Below are 22,309 nucleotides of genomic sequence, written 5' to 3'. Positions count from 1 at the left end.
TGTTTTGTTTTCAAGGCAGGGTTTCTCTGTGTAGCTTTGGAACCTATCCTGGAACTAGCTCTTGTAGACCATGCTGGTCTCGAACTCACAGAGATCTGCCTGCCTCTGCCTCCCGAGTACTGGGATTAAAGGGGTATGAACCACCACTGCCCAGCCTCTTTTTACATTTTTCACCTTGAAATAAGGTGCAAGTATTTTCACGTATAATATATGAGATGACATCAATTTAGTGAGTCACAGAATGTATGTGTCACCAAACCACAGTGGTCTTGGCTGATTATTGCCAACCACACACTGCAGGAGTGAATGTCTAAAGCAAAGTTTGGGGTGCTAAGAGAGAGGTGACCGATCCCTGATAAGGACGTGTTCACATGACAGAAGTCACTACAACCCAGTGAAAGCAGGGCAGGCTCCCGGCTAAAGAGCAGCAGGGGAGCCCATCATCCTCTTCCTCTCACTCTTCCTCCCCTGTGCCTCTGCTCTCCAGGGTCACTTGAGACGCTGCAGCAGCAAGACACAGAAGATGCGTTTCTCAAACACAGCTTTTGTTCATTAAACAGATCAGATCTTGAAGGAGCAGCATGACCTTCCCTAGGGGGAAGGAATTCAATTTGACCTAAATATCGCTGTCTTATCACTAGGCAAATGGATCAGGTGGCCCTGAGGGGGCTCTGTTAGGGAAGGATGCTAGTGCTCCCCTAGGATCAGCCCCGTGCCCTATTGAGGTAAAATGCCTGCCCTCTGAGGCAGCTCTCCAGAAGCTCTCAGTACCTTCGAGCAAAGCTTGGCTGGTAATAATTAGAAAAACTCTCCTCTTTGTGAAAACATGTCAGATGTCTATGAGCAAGAAGCTGGTGTGATCCGGAACTACATACACAGTTCTGCGGCTGCGTACATGGTTCGCCGCCCGCTGGCAAAGGCCTGGCTGCTTTTGCTGACGATTAGGAAACACAAGGGAAAATCTGAAGGGAAAATGCTACCCCCTTCATAACAATCTGGTGAGTACAAGAAAAGAGCTGGGGGACTTGTGCCAGGTTAATCAGGTAACTTCACCCGCAGTTTTCATTCAACTAACCAAGATCACAGATGCCGGAGGCCCAAGCATATGCTGCACCCTAGATGAGGGCTCAAATTCCTGGCGGTGTTTTTTTGTTTTTTGTTTTTTTTGTTTTTTTTTTTTTTTTTTGGTGGGGTTGTTTTTAAAACAAGTTGTCCCTTGTCATCACAAGCAAGAACAATGTATCCATTTCAACACTCTCAGAACCCAGGACTAGTAATATAAAGCACCATACTTAGGGTAAGCAGAAGAGGCTAACTTAGCAATTAAGAGCCAAGCAGTGGGGCTGGAGAGGTGGCTCAGTGGCTAAGAGCACTGGCTATTCTTCTAGAGGACCTGGGTTTGATTCCCAGCACCCATGATGGCTCACAGCTGCCTGTAACTCCAGTTCCAGGGGGAGTGATGCCTTCTCGTGGCCTCCTCCAGCAACAGGCATGCATGTGGTATACATATATACATACAAGCAAACACATACATAAAAATATATCAACCCTGTTTTGTTTTTTGGTCTTTTGAGAGAGGGTCTCAGTATGTAGCTCTGGCTGTCCTGGAACTAGTCACTATATAAACCAGGCTGGCCTCAAACTCAGCTTTCCTGTCTCTGCCTCCCACATGTAAATAAATCTATCTAAAAAAATAAAAACATAAGTAAAAAAGACTCAAGCAGGGACCAGGAGCCTAGTCCCGGCCATGCTAGGTTCTGTGCAGGTTCATTACTGCAGTGGAGAAGGCAAACAGGCCTTTTCCTTCCCCTGTCATTTCAGGGTGTTGCTGCATCTAAAGATCCCTGGTTGGTCCCTTCTATTCCAAGTCAGTTTCCTGATAACTCAAGAATAAGGACACACACACACATGCACGCACGCACGCACGCACGCACGCGCCCGCTGTGAGTCCAAAGCAGCATCTTGGTCCCTTCCTGGCTGCCAGACTCCTCTCTCTGATGGACTCTCCTGGGCCTAAGCTGGTGTCTTCTTAGTCCAGATGAAGATCCATCCAGATGTGATCCATCATCTGTTGCCTTGTACCGAGCCTCTACTATTATGCCGGCCACACAGGGAAGGCAGGAGGAACGTAACAAAACCCCTACCCTCAGAAGCACTCAGCCTACTACAGAGGAGGAAACCAATTCAAGCAACCATTAACCAGACTGAACACTCAGGTCAGAAAGAGATGAAACGGAGTTGAGGGCTGAGGACAGTTTGCTGTGGGGTGCTGCTTTGGTCTAATGAGAGCCGTGGCAGCAAGAAGATAGCTTCACGAAGCTCAGCTTCTGAGCCAAAACAGGAATATTCCTCCCTACAGGACAAGGGCAGGCAGGGCCTGCACATCAGCACTAGGTCAAAGGGCCAAGTGATCAGGCAAAAATCTCTTCCACCTTCCTTGGCTGCACCCAAGGTTTCAGGAGTCAAGGAGGCTAAGGACCATGTTAATGATGAAGCCCAATTTAGATGGGCAGATCTAATTTGGCTCCAAGTTGCTAAGCTGCATTAAGTTGTTTATCCACATTATGCAAATGTAATTAACTCTCATCAGAATCCCAGCACATCCCACAAAGAAGAGGCGGCTATAACCAGCTAAGTCAGATCCCAACAATAACTTCCAGAAATAAAGGGCAAAGTGTATACTTCTTAAGAGAATTCTTTGGTTAAAAAGATCTGTAGTTACCTGCTATGGCTCCAGCCGCCAGGAGATTGATGCCTCCCACACGTCCGTTCTCATCAGCCAGAAGGAGTTTGCAGTGAGCGTACACAGGGAAATAGATTGCGGAGAAGGGAATGTCTCGGAGGAAACACGCTTTGGCACCCTGTCACACGGTGAGGAAACAGTGCAAAACAGTGTGTAAACGGGGTTTGAATGCCCGAGTGGGAAGCAGGCAGGCAGGCAGGCACCAGTGACAAGCTGAGATGTCCTTCAAACAACATTAGTAGTGATGTGAGGGGAATTAGGTGGGGGAACAGAGCAAGCAAGCATGGCAGAAAGCTTTCAAAGGGCAAGTGGGCATCCAGGCTAATAGCGGCGATTGCAGCACTCTGGCAATGAAGACCTTCCTAGCATTTCTAGAAGTGCTAGACTTGGGGTTTTAACATTAATTTGTTTTCTGTTGTGGTAATCACACTAAAGTGGAGTACAGTATTAACTCCGAGGGTACTCTGCTGCAGGTCTCTGCAACGCGCCACTGTGTAACTGGAACTTTCTGTGCATTAAGGAAGGCGGCATCTTGGGATTCATAAGGCATCTCAGACTTCCCAGGTTGCCTGACCTGTTCAGCTTTTCTGGAGGTGGGGGTGGGGAGCTTGAGTGGGGATCCAGGTGGAAATGGAAACAGGAGAGGTATTAGAATAAGATCCCAAAATGCATGGTTTGATTCCCAAGACCCCTCCCACCCCACCCCCCCAAAAAAACCTAACAAATTACCAAATCAATCTCAGTTCCAAGGCCACGACGGAGTACCAGGCAGAATGCCAGAGGCAATGGAGAAGGGGACTGGTAGAGGGAAAAACACCCAAAGCCTTCCCTGCTCATTCCCACATCCAAAAGACAGTCTGTCCAGCCAGGCAGAGCAGTGAGCACCTTCCTCCACCAATGACCCATGCCAGCCCTGGCCTGAAGCGTTTCCTCATCAGACAAATGCTACATCAGTGCTGGGTTCCCTGGTGGCTTTGTTTTTATAACAACACAAACATCCAAGGACTCTTACAGGGTAATATAGACAGAACCAATATTTATGCATTCAGCTCTCCGAGGGAATCTCAACGGAGGCCAAAGAGGGTGGGTGAGAGGAGCAGAGTGGAGGCATTCTGTGAAGACAGACGTGCCTGGCAGCCGCGCTCCCCAGCACCCTGGGGCTGTGAGGCTCTAATCTAGACATTCCTAATTTCTAATTTGCAGTTACAGAGGTAAATTTACACATTTCAGCAGTTATGGATCTATAAATACATCCAATGCTGTGGAAAGACAGTCCCCTATAGAGGTGAAATTTCCCTATTCCCTCTTGTACCAGGGAAAGGAATGGAAAGAAATACTCTCCTAGTTAAAGAAAAATACTGGCTTCTGCTCCATTACATCTGATCTATAATGATGGCAGTAAGTGTACCTGCAGGGGAGGAATCTGTTGACTGGCGTTTTGTGAAAGTACAGTAACTGTTGTTGTTTTTTAATGGAATTCATTATTGACAAATCCTCCCACTTAACTTCTTAAAGACTGAAATCCTGTCCAATTCTAGCATTGTGCCCCCCCCCACGGTCAGATGACTGAGACAGGAGAAGCCCCTCCTGGGACGACAACAGAAGAAAGTATTCAGACTCAGGCTAGTCACGGGATTACTCTGCAGTACCAAACCCACCCCGAGTATCACAGAAATGTCACAATGAAGGCTGTGAGCCTGAAACCAGCCGTTCTATGAAGAGATGCCATGCACGCAGCTCTATAAAAGCTAAAAATGACACCAGGAGCACTCGTGTGTATATCTCCTGCCTTTACCCGAGGGTCCTGGTTTCATTTGGGTTATCTATCCCATAGGTCACTCTGCTTCTCAAGATGGGGATGGGGTGTCATCTGGCTTCTGCATTCTTTCCTGTTTATAGTGTGTCACAGCTTCTCCATTCAGTCAGCCAAAGAAATCAACCCACCTTGTATAGCCCAAAAAGTCCCAGGTCCTGAAGCACATTCAGAGCGCTGACTCTGGGCCCCGTGGTGATTTCTCCGGCCACCTGCAGGCGAATCTTCACAATCTCCAGAGGGTTGGTGAAAATGACCTGGGAGCCTCCAGCCTGCAAGCAAGGGAGACAGACAAGCTCTTTCCACATCGGAGCTGGCTGGGAGTGTCCATGAAGGAAAAGCCACAGACAATTTTATCACTTTACATTGGGGAAGGAGAGGTCCACATCGTGTCTGGTGTGAGACGGTGTGGACATGTGGACATGTACCAAAGATGCCTCGTGTCAATGTCGTTTTAGGTTCGTGCCTAGCTGAGGCAAGGGATCACTCAGTCTGTAGCCCAGGCTGGCCTGGAACTCACTATGTTGCCGGGTCTAAGCTAAAATTCACAGCAATCCTTCTGCCTCAGCTTGCAGGGTGGTGTGAACCACCATGGCCAGTTTATGTTTATTTCTATTTGAAATGTCAAGACCGATTCTCAGAACTGACCCTCAAGGATAACCTCAAGCGTATTCAAAACAGTGAAATCGATAAACCCAATTCGAAAACCAAAGTGAGTGAAGATGTAGGGGGTGGGCTGGGGAGGCGCTCGGCAGAGCACTGATGCAGCCTGCCAACTTGCAGGAAAACGAGCACATCCTTAACCTCACAGGGTGCCATGACAATCAGACTTATCTCCCCTGGCTCAAACTACACCGTACATGAGCATGCACGGAGCTCTGCATGGAGCTCTGAGCCTGGCCCAGTGACGCCCACACAGAAGGAAGGAATTTGGGAAGGCAAACTTTAGTATCATTTCAAGACAAGACAAGGGGGAAGAAAATCAAGACAGAGCTAGGAAACGAAACTCTGAGTCACCCAGAGTGCAACACCCTCAGATCTACACTCTGGTGGTGAGAGACAGACTGGATTTTTAAATAATCAGAATGTGTTTGCATCTGAGATCTGCCAGCTCGTAGAATGGGATAGAAAAAGAATGATTAAAATAACTGCTACAGTTCCTTTTGGGATTTCTAGAAAATAAAGATGAGCACATACACATGATCACATATATATAAAAGTAAAAAAAAATATAATAATATCTCCATGAAGCAAAAAAAAAAAATCTCATTTGTGCGTTTTGTCTTAAACTGGCTGTTTATATTATATAATCGTAACTATATTGATACAATATTATACAATTGCAATGGTGTTCATATAATCACAATCATCACACAGTCCTAACTCAGTGTCAGTGCATGTCCCTGTAAAGTAGGAATTGTGTTCCTCCCTGTGCACTTCCACAGGTGTCCAAACACCATCTCAGTTCCCCCCCCCACACTCCCCACATCTTCCTAAGACTGTCACCCGCCTTGACCACCTCCAAAGGACAGCAAGGTGGCTCCTAACCACACTGGGACAACACCACACTTCAATGTCTCTGGTTTAAATCCTGACCCTTCAACACTCCTGACTTTGAACACTGCACTGGCCCTAGATTCCTCCCTTGGGCAACTGACTGTCCCGAATCCCCCAGGGAACTAATCCCCTTTGGTCTTGACATAGCACAGACCACCAGCAGGCACACAGAGCCCCAACAAGGATGACCCAAATGGTACATGTTGCTTTGTCTGTATTTCTTTCTTTTATAATCTGCTGCACTGTAGGCAGAAGGGAGAATTTCACCGTTTCAGTCTAAGCAAACAATGCTTTCAAAAGGGTTGCTGGGTAAAATTATGTTAAAATGATAATCCAAGTAATTACTCCTATAGCTAGAGTTAAAGACCAAACCAATTGAAAAGTTTACTATTTCCTTGAAATCACTTTTTAAAATAATGGTTGTAAAGACTGTCTTTGGGGAAACATGCTTTATATTCTAAATTAAGCTAAATTAAGGCAGATTAAAATAAAAAGAAAAGAACTATACATTTTTATTATAATCCCCCAGATTTACCACCCAGTGTACCGACCTACCTTTAGGTGCTAAGTGTTAAATACGGATATTATGTTTAAATAAACACAGAGGCCTTTCATGGTTTGGGGGCTGTTTGTTTGGCTGGTTGTGTTTTTGAGACAGGGTTTTACTGTGTAGCCCTGGCTGTCCTAGAACTCTCTATGTAGACCACGCTGACCTTGAAATCAGGGATCTGCCTGCCCCTGCCTTCTGAGTGTTGGAATCAAAGGCGTGTGCCACCTCCACATGCAGCTTGTCCTTTCACATTTTAGCCACTGGTGAATTGCCATGTCCCGCCTGCCTGCACCCGGCTCCCTCCCTTGAGAGCCTCTGCTCTCATCTGACCCTCTTAGAAGCGACTGCCAGCTGAGTAAGCTGAGCGCTCCTTTAACACTTCTCCAAATTTCTCAGTGTCCAGGTAACAAGCTTTCTTCAGTACATCCGACAAAAGGAGCCGACAGCACACATTGCACATACTGTCACATTAGTTGTTTGCATTGAAGGGGAACATCCCGGCTCCCATATGACACCCTGCAGCCAACAACACATATATGGTCACATCAACTGTTGTCTAGATTGAAGGGGAGAATCCCGGCTCCCTATGACACCCTGGAACACAGATGCAAACTGCCAATATGGATCTCCCAGCAAGAGAGCTTGGCAACCATGAATAGTGACACTATAAATAGCAAGGCACACATCCATCAGGTCATCCCTGTGTAGTCCCTGGATTTTAAGGAGTAAAACTTCTCTATCAGTTCAGCCATGCTTGTTTGTGTCTTTCAAATTACTCAGCACTTTAAAACTTTAAGCAACAGGACTAGGATCATGTTAAATTATATTTAGAAACACTGAAACTTTTTAGAAATTATAAGATTGCTACTTAATTTGTCTAAAACTTTGGGTGGAGGTAGAAAGGCTCAATAGGTAAGAATGCTTGTTCTGCAAACATGAAGCCATGGGCTCAAGTGGCAAGAACCCCCATAAAAAGACAGGCTCTGCTGTGAATAGCTGGAACCCCAACACTGTAGCAGGCAGAGATGGGAGGCTCATTAGGGCTTGCTGGTCACCAGCCTAATTCCAGGTTCAGTGAGAGACATGTCCTCATCTGGCCTCCACACACCCACATGTATACACTACAGAGACACGACTCACACGCACATTGCAACACCACACCCAAACATACATGTACACAAACACATACACAGAGAGAGAATTATTACACAGGCTGGATGCAGCGATCACTTTAACCCCAGCTCTCAGGAGGCAGAGGCAGGAGAATCTCCATGAGTTCAAAGCCAGACTGGTCTATAGAGTGAGTTCCAGGACACCTGGAGCTACATAGTGAGACCCGTCTCAAAACAAATAGCCAGGCAATGGTGGTGCATGCCTTTAATTCCAGCACTCAGCAGGCAGAGGCAGACAGAGCTCTGAGTTTGAGGCCAGCCTGATCTACAGGAGTGAGTACCAGGACAGCCAAGGCCATACAGAGAAACTCTGCTTCAAAAGTTAATTAATTAATTAATTAAAAAGTAAATGTATATAGCAATAATGAAACTTTGGGTGTTTATAATACTTAAAAAGAAAGGACAAGGAGTGTGCATTGTCCTTTATTGAACTTTGTGGCTGACAAGAAGACTAGTGTGTAGAGTAAGGACTGCACCTCTGTCACACCCTTTCATGGGCGTTTGTCTTAGGCCAGGACTAATTTTTACAGGACAGCAAAACAGCTTCCAAAGGAAAAACATTCAGCTTGCAGCAAATACAATTATTTAGTGATCCATTTCCATAAGAATAGTAACTTCTTAATGGAGAAGATGCACCTGTATTTGTGACAACAAGCAGTTTGTAGTTTTTAATAACAACAAAATCACGCAGGAAATGCCCAATAAGAAAAGTGTTGATTATATCATAAAGCACTATGATGTGGCTTTTTAAAAAATGCCAATTCACCTATGAACAAAAAATATTTGCATTTGGCTTTTTAAAAATCACTTATGAACATAAAATATTTGCTATGCATTATTTGATTATAATTATGACAAATTTACCTGAGATTTTCTAAACCAAAGTGGCTTATGATTAAAACATGATTAGCTGCATTCTGCAAGTAGCTGAGGGACAATGTCACCGTACACCCCACTGGAAGTCTCAGCCATAGTATCAGTGATACTCTGGAGTTTAATTAGCAGAGCTGGAATCTGAAACTGTGGCCTCTTTCCAGACCCTGCCCAAGTCTGACCATTTTAATAGCTACAGTGAATTTTTGTTTTGTTTGTTTTTTTGAGACAGGATTTCTTGGTGAAATGGTCCTGGCTGTCCTGGAACTCACAGAGATCCACCTGCCTCTGCCTCCTGAGTACTAGGATTACAGGTGTGTACTACCATTGCCCAGCTTTGGTTTTTTCTTTAAAGATTTTATTTATATTCATTTTATGTGCATTGGTGTTTTGTTTGCATGTGTATCTGTGTGACGGTGCCAGATCCCCTGGAACTGGAGTTTCAGACAGTTGTGAGCTGTCATGTGGATGCTGGGAATTGAACCCTGGTCCTCTGGAAGAGCAGTCAGTGCTCTTAACTGCTGAGCTATCTCTCTAGCCCCACCCCATCCCACTCCTTTTCTTAAGATTTATTTTTTGGGGGCTGGAGAAATGGCTTAGCAGCAGAGAGCACTTGCTGCACTTGCACAGGATCTAGGTTCAGTTTCACAGGACTTGATGCCCTCATCTGGCTATTGTGGGTACTACATGTACATAGTGCACATACATGCATATATACACACATACATACATACATAGTACTAAAATTTTTTAAAGATGTATTTTTACTTATGTGTAACTGTGTATATATGCCACATGTGCATGATGCACAAGGAAGCCACAAGAGGATGCTGGAGGCTCTGGAGCTGGAGTTACAGGTGGTATGACCTACCCAATGTGCATGCTGGCAACCAAGTTCAGGCCTTCTGGAAGAGTAGTGAGTCTGCTCTTAGTCACCGGGCCATTTCTCTAGCCCTGGTAGTCAATGTTTCCTTCTGGGTGATACCAAAGTGTTAAGAACATAAAACCCAGAACTGATTTAGCTACAGAAAATGAAGGCAGCTGCTTTGTCCCTTTCTCCGCATCCCATGCAACAGCACGGCACCACTGAGATCCAGCCTGCCATCACCACAATGAAGCTAATGGTGCCTTGATCTTGGACAACTCCAAATTATGAACAATGCATTTCTGTTTATTGTTGTTACCCAGTCTACGGCATTTTGTTATATTAGCCAGAATGAGCTAAGTCAAAATCCCTGTGTACCTATCATACTTCACATGTGACATGACTGCACAATGATGTCTAACTTGTGTGTGTGTGTGTATATGTGATCACGTCAATTGGCAGCATGAAGTTGGGATAACACTGATTCCTGGAAATGGAAGAAAGGGACTGTTTCCACTGCTCTTTCTAGATGTACAAGACCATATCTCAAAGCAAAAACAAAGAAAAACTCCACAGCAGAATACATCTGCAGATCTGAAATTTTTACCCTATTCTCATGGCAATAACTTTTCTTCCCTTCACCAAAAAACTAGGCCTGAGCCCTCGCTAATCCCTTTGCTGGGAAGAGCTTCCTGCTCAGTCAGATCTTTGCTTCCTGGGTAACCTAGGTGCAGTTTTAAAACTGGGTAGCTGAGGGGAGAGCGACTGTGCTTTCCTTGGTGGTGGTAGCAACAGCCCTCAGCTAAACACCCTGAGGGACACCACACCTTTATCTGGTCAGCACCACTGAGGGTGTGGTCCCTCAGCAGGTCCCTGAGAAACTGCTTTCCACAGAGCTGATTGGCCTCATTCAGGAATGAGGTCACCTTCTTCCCCGAGGTGCATGCTGGTCTACAAAGAGAGGCATGTTCATTCATCTTGAACTCTATTTTCTGATGTGCTACAAACCTGTGATCCCAGCACCCAGGAGGCTGAAGAAGAACCATCGTTGAGTTTAAGGCCAGCCTGGGCTACATAGTGAGACTCTGTCTCAAAAAACAAGATAAAAATAAAAAATAAGAATGCCACCACCTTCCTCTTTGTTTAACATCAGTATTTCTCCTGCTCTCAGCCAATCAAGCATCAGTCAAGATTAAGATCCAGAAATAAATCATGACTATGGGAGAAACTCAGTGTCAGCCAAACCCTCAAGGCATCTTAGACTTCACCTGTAAACAAGAGTCCACACCTAGAAGAACAAAGTTATCACATGTCTAATTATGTCTTAACCACTTAGGTCATAGGTCAGACAAGAGAAAAGGACAGCTAATGACCAAAATTCTTTATACAGCACAAAAATAATTACTTGTGTGGAAAAGATAATGTACAACCTTCTTGTTTCTTTCTGTTTCCCAGACAGGACCTCATTTAGTGGAGGCTATCCTTGAATGCATATGTAGCCAAAGATGATTTTGAAATTGCAATGTTCCTGCATTAACCTCCCTACTTTAGGAATTACAGGCATGCACTACCCCTCCATCACAAAAGATGACAAGCCTTCAAGGGATTACAGATGGGTCTGTGTATGCTGTGGTCGATATGAGTTAGGCAGCTTCCTAACCAGAGGAAAAATAAAACCACTGATACAATATATTTATCATTTGCAAAGAAGTGAAACGATTATAGCATCTAATTACAATATAAGGCGGAGAAGCACACTAAGTGGACACATATAAGCAGGGGGCTTATTCTTGTCGGTCATTTATCTGTATAGAAGATAAACTGAGCCAAGTAAGTCTCTTTCATGGGAAAGCACACACACAGTCATGGTGTATATGCAAACGTACAAGCCTGGCCTCATTCCACACACAAGGCAAGGGTCCCACTGACAAGTCTCATCATGGAGAAGCCTGGAGCAACTGCTCCCCCCTGACCCCAGGGACATCTTCTCTGAATTAAAACTTCTAAGGTCATTGACCTCATCATCTCAGTCTCCAAAAGCAAGTGAGAAGGCTTTCACCAAGACCTCCGGCCAATTCAACCAAAAGTTATTAACATTTTCAGGACCAAAATGAACTATGAAAGTCTCAAGCAAATCACATTAGCAACTGTGAAGTGGATACCACACATAACATTTGCCAAGCTGCAAACTGAGATGTGTTAACCGGTCTAAACCCAGTGCAAGGGTTCTACCTTAAACACAGAAGCATCTGAGATTCAAAAACATTACACTCTCAGTCTCTGACTTGGGGATTTTTGCCAATGGCTACAATATAGTTATAGTTGTTATAGGCTCTTACAGCTTAATTAAACACAATGGCAGATTCATTTCTACACGTAAAACCAAAGAGCCCAATTAACCAGCCTCCTCACATTTAAAGTTCCAGGGAGAGAAATGGACAGTAACTCCACCTGCTATTACATACTCTTTGATACAAAAAAAGAAAAGAAAAAAAAAGAAGAAGAAAGAAGAAAGAAAGAAAAGAAAAGAAAACCTTAAGAATTTAAGAAGGGAGCTGTAGAGTGCTTTAGCTCTTCTGTTCCCAGCAGTCACAGGGTGGCTCACAAACATCTGTAACTCAGTTCCAGGGGATCTGAGACTCCCCTCCTGGCTTCCATGGGCACTGTATGCATATGGTGCACTTACATGCATGCAGGCAAAACACACATGAAATAAAAATTTTAAATTATATATATATATATATGCACACATGTGTGATTTATATTCATACATATATACATACACACATATATATGTATACACACACATACACATGTCTAGAAGAAACAAAGCTGATGATAATAATACTCAAAATCAGATTATACAAAAAGGTGTGGTGGCGCACACCTTTAACCCCAGCATTCAAGAAGCAGAGGCAGGCGGATCTCTGTGAATTTGAGGTCAGCCTGGTCTACAAAGTGAGTTCCAGGACAGCCAGAACCACACAGAGAAACCCTGTCTTGAAAAACTGAGAAAGAGAGAAAGAGAAAGAAGTCCGATTATACACTGGGGGAGAAGGATCAGTTAGCAACCCTAGAACCTGATTCAAGCCCCACAAACCACATAAGACCAAATGTGGTGGCCTGTCCTGGGACGCCCAGTGATAGCAGGGGTAAAGCCAAGAAGATTCCAGGCGTTCACTTTCTGATTCTGTCTCAAAAGAGGGGGACAGTTTTCTTGAGAATAACACCCAAGGTTGTCTGTACGTACATACACATTTTAAAACATCACTTACTATGAGAATCCTCTCAGGCAAGTCTGTGAGTTAATGAGAAATATTGGGCCAGCAAAATGGCTCACTGAGTAAATAAAGGTGCCTGCTGCTAAATCTGCAGCCCTGAGTTCAATCCCCAGGACCTACCTGAACCCTGAAAGTTGTTCTCTAACCACGACACATAAACACCAAGGTATGCACCACACACACACCAACACACACACTAAAGAAAAATGTAGTAAAAAATTTTAAAGGAGAAATGCCATTCATATTTCATACCTACTTTGCAAAATGGTTAGAGGAATATATTTACTACAAGAAATACTCGGGATTGACACTTACACAGCCTCCAGCGAGGATTTCTGCAGGCAGTGGGATGGAGCCATCTCTTTTGGTAAATTTGTCCCGGACAAAATCATTAACCTAATTAGAAAGAAAGATCAGTTCATCAGAATTTCCTGCCATCTCCTCTGCTGGCACATGGTCATATATCCAAATTACCAAAATAGTTGCCGCATGATAAAAGTAAAATTTTACCAAATGTCTACATATATGAGAAAAATCTTACAAGTGCCTTGATAGTTCACGGTCTCACCAGCATTGATCTTGTTTTTTGCTGCATGACAATCTAAGTAAATGATATCAGTTCAGTAATAAGAAACTTACTGTCAGCTTAATGGCTTTTTCTGGTGCAACTCCTATCAGCTGGGGTATCAGACCTGGGTAGAAGGAAAGGACCATGTCTTTATATGAATGGATAAGCCCAACAAGGAAGTGTTTCTCTTGAAGTTACCCACCAAGTATCTCAAGGTTTTCATCCAAATGGGGAAAAGGGGTTATCCTAAAAATCACGTATATATATTCTCTACATATTATATAATTATATACATATACAATTTACCAGTCAAATATAATGCCATTTTCTCAAAGATATAAATGTTTTTTCTTAAACACCCTTAAAGATAAATAAATAAATAAATAAAACCTTGCTATCCAATGTCTTCTCTAAAGTAAAGAATGGACTCTTTGGATTTCTATTTTTGTTTCCACAGAAAATGAAAAGATGTGGATTCCTTCCAGACTAATGTGGTTTGATCACGCCAGACTGCCTGAAACATAGTACAAGGTGATCCTACATTCAGAACAGCTAGACAAAACAGCCCTACAGACTACAGCCAGGATATCTGAATCTTCTTCGAATCCCCCCCAAGACAGCGCCCCTTACCAGCAGGAAGTAGTTTGGAAAGAACGACGCCCAAATTCCCAAATATTGTGTATAAATGTTTGTTTTCATTTAATTGGACTTTGTTATATAAAATTTGTTATATAAAATTAAATTTAAAAAAAAGAATGGACTCTTTGGGTTTTCTCCACTCTGTAACTGAATTCCCCCTGCCCTCTGCAGCAGCTACAAACATACAGACATTACAGAAGCTGGTGTTTAAGACTTGGAGAGAAGCTGGGGCCACGTGCTTTAAGCACAGCCAGGTTTTACTACAGACGACATTCCCTGCAGCACAAAGGAGAGCGGCTGCTGCTGACATCTGCTCCTACTATCTTCTCTCTAGAGAGCCCAGCACTCTGCACTCATTTATTTAAAAGAAACCCACGGCTGTAAAGAAAAAAAAATGCAGTCTTTAGTATCAGTTTGTGAGTATCTTCTATAAGCAAAAACATATGCCAATTATATTTTTATTTACTAATGTATGTCAAGCTTAAGGCATTTCAAAAGACTCTTCTCAAAACAAAAGAAACAATTATGCTTGGAAAGCTACACTTCACAGGCTGGCTGCAAACTGGAGAAGAACAGTCATATGTAAACCACTCCACCTGCAGATGCCCACAGTGCTCGGCTTCCGAGAGAATGCAGGTTTATCAAGTTGTTGGCATAGGGTTTTTTTTTTTTTTTTTGCATATATTTTTCTAAGAAATGCTAGCGATAAACTCATAGCTTTAAAACCAGGGGGAGTGATATTCCTGTCTGCACGCTTGCTTGCTACTCTCGTCTTAAGCCTCCTTGGAAGATGCCACTGAGTGATTTTCTGGGAGTCGAGAGCCAGCAAGGAGACATGCATACAGGCTACTGTCAGTCAAACTGAATTATCAGTGACAAACACAAGCCCATGCATACCTTCTGTGGGCCGAAGACTGATCTAAAAGAATAAATCAGTAGATGGCAGTCTTAACGTCTGCCTGATCATCAGACCCTATTGCTTTTAACCTAGCTCCAGAAACTCGGTGTCAGCATGTGTATTTGTTTTACAACTTTCCTCCCTAAAGCTCGTGGAATGTTAATAAAGCACTGATTTGTGTCATTTTATCATTGTTGCCTGCAAAGAAATTTAGCTAATCTGTCAACAACTTTGTCAGTCATCTGACAGAATAATGGGCCAGTTCTAAACAATATATGACAATCTCAACAATCACTGTGCTCCCAGGCAGGGCTCCTGCAATCATCCCTCTAATATAAAAGTCTCTTATTTAAAGGACCCATTTTATCAGCTTAGATGTCCTCAATAAAGTCAACAGCATCCCCCCTCCCCCCCCACTTGCTGTATTGCACTGTCTTAATTAATATGATAGCTCTTCCAAATAAAATCTTCAAGAAGTATCTATATATTGAGAAGGCCATACATGGCATGGCTGGAGTCCGTCTAATAGTTCTCTATAGACATCCTTTGTAACTTAAAACCACACTAATTAAGAGTAGGGTCATTATTTAATAATGAAAGATTGGAGATGTCAAAGAAATAAACAAACAGTGTCATTCAACAGTAATTCCCCTATTAAGTAAGACAGACCTAGGTCCAAAGAGCTGAGAACATTTAAAACAAGCCTTTGCTCTGCCAGCCCTGGACATGCGGGACAGTGGCCACTGTTGCCCCTGTAGTACAAGTTAATACAGCTGGGATTTGCAGGGCCAAAGCATTCTGAATAGTTGAGCAAATTTCATTATACTTGCTCTCAGAAGCTGGGCATTGAGACTCAGTGCCCACAGCAAAGATGCAAGTGGCCTTCTTCACCCCCAAATGTGTCCACTCAAATGCCTGAATGCCATGCCAACTACAGGTGTTTCTTCCCCTTCCCATCTGTTCAATCCCAGTCTCTTTCCTAGGAAACACTCTGAGCCAAACTGTTCCACAGAGCTCAGAAGGCGCTGGGATTAATAAGCCTGGGAATGCAAACAACATGTACAGTAAATTACATAAATGTCCAGGACCAGAGCATGTTAAGAGTGTTTAAAGATTTCCAAGTGGCGCCCAAAGGGCTTAAAAAATTAATCTCCCCCGCAAAGGAACCCTAAATTCTAACGTGAAAGCATGTAGATGAAAGCCATCCTCTCTCCAAGAAGACAAGTCCCTACAGAGCCCATTGGGGCCGGGAGATTCAGCAGCATGGGATGCGACATCTGGGCGCTCAGTAATAGTCACCACGAGAGGAGAAAGAAACTCTGTGCTCTGCCTGCCATGGGGAGGAAAGGGGGCCCGACTGAAGCTTGGGGCCCTAGGGTTTCCCTGCCTGTTAAAATTCAGATGACCCAACTGGGAAAAACTTACCAGGGGTTTCCTTGGAGAAGACAAAAAAAAAAAAAAAAAAAAAAAAAAAAAAACCAAACCAAAACAAAACAAAGCCAAAAAACCCTCACCTTCAACTAGCACCTGGCTTCAATTTCATGGGGAATTAGTGTTAGTATAGTTCTCTCTACATCTCTGCTGGCCCGTGCCCTCAGAAAGCATGCGCACACACACAGGATTTGGATTCCAAGAATTAAAAACAGCGGGAAGGAGAAGGGAACACCTGTTTGCAGACTAGTATTGCCAGTCACCAGAATGAACGCAACACGGGAAACTGAGCAAAGGGGGTGGAGAGGGGGGATGCCTAATTGGTCTTTATAACGAACGAGCTAAATCTACTGATAGTGACAGAAAAATCACCAACTTCAGTGCTGAGATTTGCTTACTCACCTCGGTAGAGTCCAAAGAAGCCCTCATAGCGCAACACTTTCTTAAAACAGTCGAAGCTGTTTTTGTACATCAGCTCCCCGACCACAGAGCCGGTGCCACGCTGGTTTTGCATCCGGGTCTTCACCAGATCTATGGGATACACTGCAGTGGCCCCCACAGCTACAAACAGAACAATTTTTATGTTTAAGGAAAGGAACATAATTATCTGGAGCATCCGCAGATGAAAAATAAAACATAGTGTCTGTTCTTACAAAACAGAGTCAACCTACTATAATTTTCCTTCGCTTATTAATAGAGCCAAAAAGATGGCAGAATGGCAGTCAGCAGAGCCCATTAACAGCTGCTTCAAGGGACAATACAGATCCCAGCTAGAATGCTGGTCTAGCATGTGAGAGGCCCTAAAACACATCTTTGATGTCTTTGATATCTTCAGTCTATGAGTTAGAAAGCAGATTCTCAAATCACCAGCAACCATCAGAAAACCAGCCCTCGGTTTCCTTTGGCGACACTAAACTATCATGCATGGGTCCTCATTTCTTTTCATTTTCTATTAAATGTCTAAATATTATGCTTGCTCCTCCTTCATAACTATGAGACAACGGTACACAAGCTAAGTGGCTGTAATTTTAAAGTTTAGTTCACTGAAACATGTTGGTAAATTAAGCTACAGCCATCTGGAGGAAAAATCCTTGACATCCTACCCCTGTGTATAGAATTTGGTTGCAAATCAAACAAACAAACAAACAAACAAAAACCTACAGTCACGCTTTAGAACTTCTCAGGGATTGAAATAATTCACAGGACCTAGAGTGTTCTATTTTGCGGCTGTTGAAAACCAGAACATACTTGGCACTTTCTAAACCTGGAGGGGTGGGGGGGATCCTAGTCACTGGTTCCAGCTTGCTTTGAAAGTTGGGGAGGGGGTTTAATCTCTTCTCAACAAAGCAATTTGAGGTCCTATACATTTTCTTTGTAGATTATTTAAGTAAAATTAGTCTCAGGCTGGTGAGATGGCTCAGCAGGCAAAGGCACTTGCCACCAAGTGTGACAACCTGCGCTCATTCTCTGGACCCCACACAGTGGAAGGAGAGAGACAACTCTGGCCAAGCTGACCTTTGACCCCCATGGGCACACTATGACCTCCACAAGCTCACACATGCACACACAAAAATAAAACCCCTTTTAATGGGCTCCTCTAAGCTCTGTGTGAGCAGAGCAGGGAGGGAAGACTCTTCTCAGCAAGTAAACAACATATCTGGACACTCTTAAGCCAGAGGAAAGGAAAGAAAAATCACAAGCCAGCCACTGTGGCTCTCTGTGAGAGACCATTTTAGTTCACGGATTTCTTGAGTTTGCATCGCAGATCTTGGCTTCCTCTCTGCCCCTAGCCTGACCCCATAAACTCCTTAGTCTCCATTTTTCATGCTGGCCTTAACTGATGTAATTAAGGTGAGTGCAGCGGTGCACTTCAGATTCCCCGTCATTACAGAGGTTTTATGCTGAAGACAGGCTGGAGCCAGAAGGCCACAGCCATGCTATGACAAGCCCTCCTAAAATAAAGAAGCTTCAGACAGCCTTGCAGTCCTGACCCCCAGGAACAATGAGCTGCACCTTTGCTGAGCCCTCCCATCTGCTGGGATAATGTTACAGCAAGACCAGCCTGAGAGAGCCAGCAACTCACCTCCAGCAACTGAGCCCAGAGTGAACCTGTAGGCAGACTCGGCAATCTGGAGCCAGATAGGCCTGCCCAAGCCAGGAGATTGCTGTGGGAGGAAGAAAACAGACAAGTCTGAAAATGTGTTCCTCGTGTGTGTGTGGGGGGGGGGGGGGGGCGCGGCGGCATTTTTCAAGCTACAATTCGGCATTTTTCAAGTTTAAAAAAAAAGAAAATCTAAAACTGGAAGCAAACGGGATATTAGTGTTTTTCTGAGAAGAGATACCTCAGGGCTAGAGGGATGACTCGGTGGTTAAGAGCACTCACTGCTCTTGCAGAGGGCCCAGTTTGGGTTCCCAGCATGCACACAGAGGTGGGTGGTACACTATCACCTGTAACTTCAGTTCCTCTTCTGACCTCCAAGGGCACTAAGCATGCTTGTGGTACCCAAATATATATATATCTGCTCTCCAAACACTCAGAAACATAAATAAACTAAACTAAAACAAAACAAAACAAAAACCCTCCATGCCCAGCAAAATGTAGAGTAGCTTTTTCTTAATCTTTGCATATGGAATGCTACTGGGGAACACATTATTATCCTTGAGAGGTTTGTGTTTGCAGTACTGGAGACTGATTCCAGGGCCTCGTGGGAGCTTGGGCAAGCTCTGCATCGCTAAGACGCACTTCTAACCCTCCCAGGACTGAAACTCAGGTAAGCAAATATACCAGCATTCAACATTACTCCTCTCTACCTTGACATTTTTAAATATTTTGTTTTTAACATTTATTCACTCATTCATTCACCGTGTATGCAGGGAGGTATATGCAGCCATAGCTTACATGTGGCTGTCTGAGGACAACTTTCAGCCATCAATTCCTCCCTTGCACCATGTGGTCTCCGAGGGTCAAACTAAGATTGCCCCGCTTGGTGGCAAGCGCCTGTACACGCTGAGCCACCTTACCAACCCCTTTATTATGCTGTTTTTTAAAGATTTATTTATAATATATACAATGTTCTATCTACATGTATCCCTGCATGCCAGAAGAGGACACCAAATCTCATTACAGGTGATTGTGAGCCACCATGTGGTTGCTGGGAATTAAACCCAGGACCTCTGGAAGAGCAGCCAGTGTTCTTAACTACTGGGTCATCTCTCCAGTCCCCTTTATTATGTTTCATGAGAAAAAGTCTCAGACACTAGGCTGGCTCTGCACTTGCTATGTAGCTGACTTTAATCACTGACCCTCCTGTCTCCCACGAACTGCCCATACCAAACAAAACATATCAAAACTGCCAGTGCGGTGAGCAGGCCTTTACAGCACTCAGAGGACAGTGGCAGGTAGGTCTCGGAGTTCCAGACCAGAGAAGATAGCTTCTCATCTAAAATCTCCAATGACTACTGTCCTACCCACATTCACAGTTCTAACACAATCTATGATAATAGTGAGATAAAGCAATGGAATACATTTGCAGTAACTTGTCTACATGGATGTGTGAGTCTGGAACTTGGTATTTTCAGTATGAAAATATCTAATATGCTCTATAAGATCCTGGAAGAAAGGGATAAAATATCTACTTTGTCATAATGAGCTTCTCAAAATGAAGAAGAGAAGGGAGAGGAAGCAGCAGCATCGGGTGAGATGGCTCAGCAGCTGCAGCACCTGCTGTGTGAGCTTTATGATCTCAGCTTGATCCCCAGAGAGCACTTACTCCCAATAGACATCCTCCAAGCTCACACATGCACCATGACACACGAGTAGCTGCACTCTCTCTCTCACACAGACACACACGTATCTACAATCTCACACACATACACACACATGTGTACCTGCACACACACACGTATCTGCACTACACACACACACACACACACACACACACACACAGAGAATCATAATAAACAAAACTAAAATAATGCCATGGTGAGTCAGACATGAATTCTAGATCTATGGGAATGGAGGAGGGAGAGCCACAAGTTCAAGGTCATTCTTAGTTACATGGTAAGTTCAAGCTCCATCTGGCCTGCAGGAGACTATCTCAAGGAAAAAAAGTTGAATTTAAAGATATGGAGTAAAGCTAGGCACGGGGGTGCATACCTGTCATCCCAGCTACTCAGACAGCAAAAGCCAATGAATAAAGAGTTCAAAGCCAAGGGCTGGGGAGATGACTCAGCAGGGGACTCAGACTCAGTTCCCAGCACCCACAGGGTGGGTCACAACCATACAACCACAGTTCCAAGGGTGCCCTTTTCTGGCCTCCACAAGCACTACATACATACATGCAAACAGGCAAAACATCCATAAACATAAAATAAAAAACAAAAATCTAAAAAATTAATTAAAGGCAAACCTGGGGTTCAAAGTGGGACCCTATCTTAAAAAGGGGAGAAAAGTTCCTTTCCTAAGATAATAGGTCTATGATCTCAAAGAAGCATCAAGTAACCACTAATTCCCTTATTCACACGGGAATTTTCTCCTGCATTCAACAATATAGATTTTTCTTTCAACTCCCTTTCTTCAAAGAATGTTTGTAAGCCCTGCAAAATCCTATGAAAACTGAAGGATTATTCTGTGCTTTAATTCTTAGCTAAAACATCTCAAACTATAAATACCCAAATGCCTTTTGACAGAAATGTCACCTTCATTCCCATTAAATAGCATTTGTAAGAAAACATACAAGAGTAAGGTTACTGAGGATGTTTTTTCTTAAGGCTTAGTTATCACTACAACTTACGGTTCCCTTGTAGTCAGCTATGCAAATTAATGTAATTAATGCTATAGGTTTCACATCATGAATATTCATAAAAGAATGTGCCTATAGCTGTCGTCTCAATTAATGACTATGTACTGAATTTTTAGCATTTACACTGAAAGAAAATATTCAGCACTAAAAAGATAACCTACCGTGAGCCAACGGGCACTCTCTCCCTTAGGGTTATGATCATGACTGTGAAGGATGGTATTTCACAAAGCTAATTAACTGTTTTTCAAAGCAAAACAGGATGAGACCCCTAGATGATTTTAACGGGCTTCCTCGAGGATTTTAGATTTCATTTCAAGAGAGATCCTTTTTTTTTTTTTCTTCCCTTTTTAAATTTTTTAAACTTTGTTTTTTGTTTGTTTTTGTTGTTGCTAAATATAGGACAGGATTGTGTCAGTTGTTGGATCAAACCTACACCAGTACACCAGGCTGCTTTAAGCAGGTTGCCAACCCAATGGAGAGAAGCCCTCTTCCAACGACACACACCAGGGTAGGAGGACAAGAATAACTGAAGTCAGTTTTATAGCAACTCTGTTCTGAAAACAACAGAGCTGGGTTGTACATGAGCTAAATGTGTGGTCAGAGGAGCAAGGTAGGGCTAGGGAACACAAAACAGCTGCTCCAAGCCACACCTATGTTACAAGCCCTCCATTCCTTAGGAAGTAAGACTGAAACCCAAAGCCATGCCAATACAGAAGGATCAAGCAGGTGGAGGTATGAAAATATATAGACTTTAACAATTTTCTTGATTCTATACATAAAACAATGCATGCATATTTTCCTCTCCCAGTACGAGGGAGGCCAGATTCATCAAAGGGTGAAGTATCTAAAATTTTTAATGAGATAAATGACTAATAAATAAATAATAGCTCTCATATAAACCTGATTTCCTCCTTTTTGAGAACAGGTTTCCCTTTTTTGGAACTAATCAGTAAACCTAATGTTTTCCTCCATATAGTCACAAATCCATGATCAAAGACATCCGTGAGACTTTAAATTACACAGAGGAAAAAATCCTAAGACTAAGGAACAGCAATAGGAAAATAACAATGAAATCAATTCAGTTATGTCTAGGTGGGTGGTTCTCAGCCTGTGGGCC

At 43.4% G+C, this 22,309-nt stretch overlaps 1 protein-coding gene across 2 annotated transcripts in view; it reads right to left on the bottom strand.

Annotated features, from left to right (window-relative positions):
• The window catches only part of Slc25a12 (solute carrier family 25 member 12), an 88,019-nt gene that overhangs the window by 2,934 nt on the left and 62,776 nt on the right, over nt 1-22,309 (bottom strand). For both annotated transcript variants that reach the window (XM_051184497.1, XM_051184498.1), the window contains 6 exons: nt 18,474-18,555; nt 16,793-16,951; nt 13,494-13,546; nt 13,170-13,250; nt 4,688-4,828; nt 2,723-2,861 (listed from right to left, as the gene is read on the bottom strand). In XM_051184497.1, coding sequence (XP_051040454.1) covers nt 2,723-2,861; nt 4,688-4,828; nt 13,170-13,250; nt 13,494-13,546; nt 16,793-16,951; nt 18,474-18,555 — 655 coding nt within the window. The remainder of the gene's footprint in view (nt 1-2,722; nt 2,862-4,687; nt 4,829-13,169; nt 13,251-13,493; nt 13,547-16,792; nt 16,952-18,473; nt 18,556-22,309) is intronic.

The sequence above is a fragment of the Phodopus roborovskii genome, unplaced genomic scaffold, assembly GCF_943737965.1.
Source record: "Phodopus roborovskii unplaced genomic scaffold, PHOROB, whole genome shotgun sequence".
NCBI classification, from domain to species: Eukaryota; Metazoa; Chordata; class Mammalia; order Rodentia; family Cricetidae; genus Phodopus; species Phodopus roborovskii.
The sequence above is the reverse complement of the archived record's forward strand: the minus strand, read 5'-3'. Positions and strand labels throughout refer to the sequence as shown.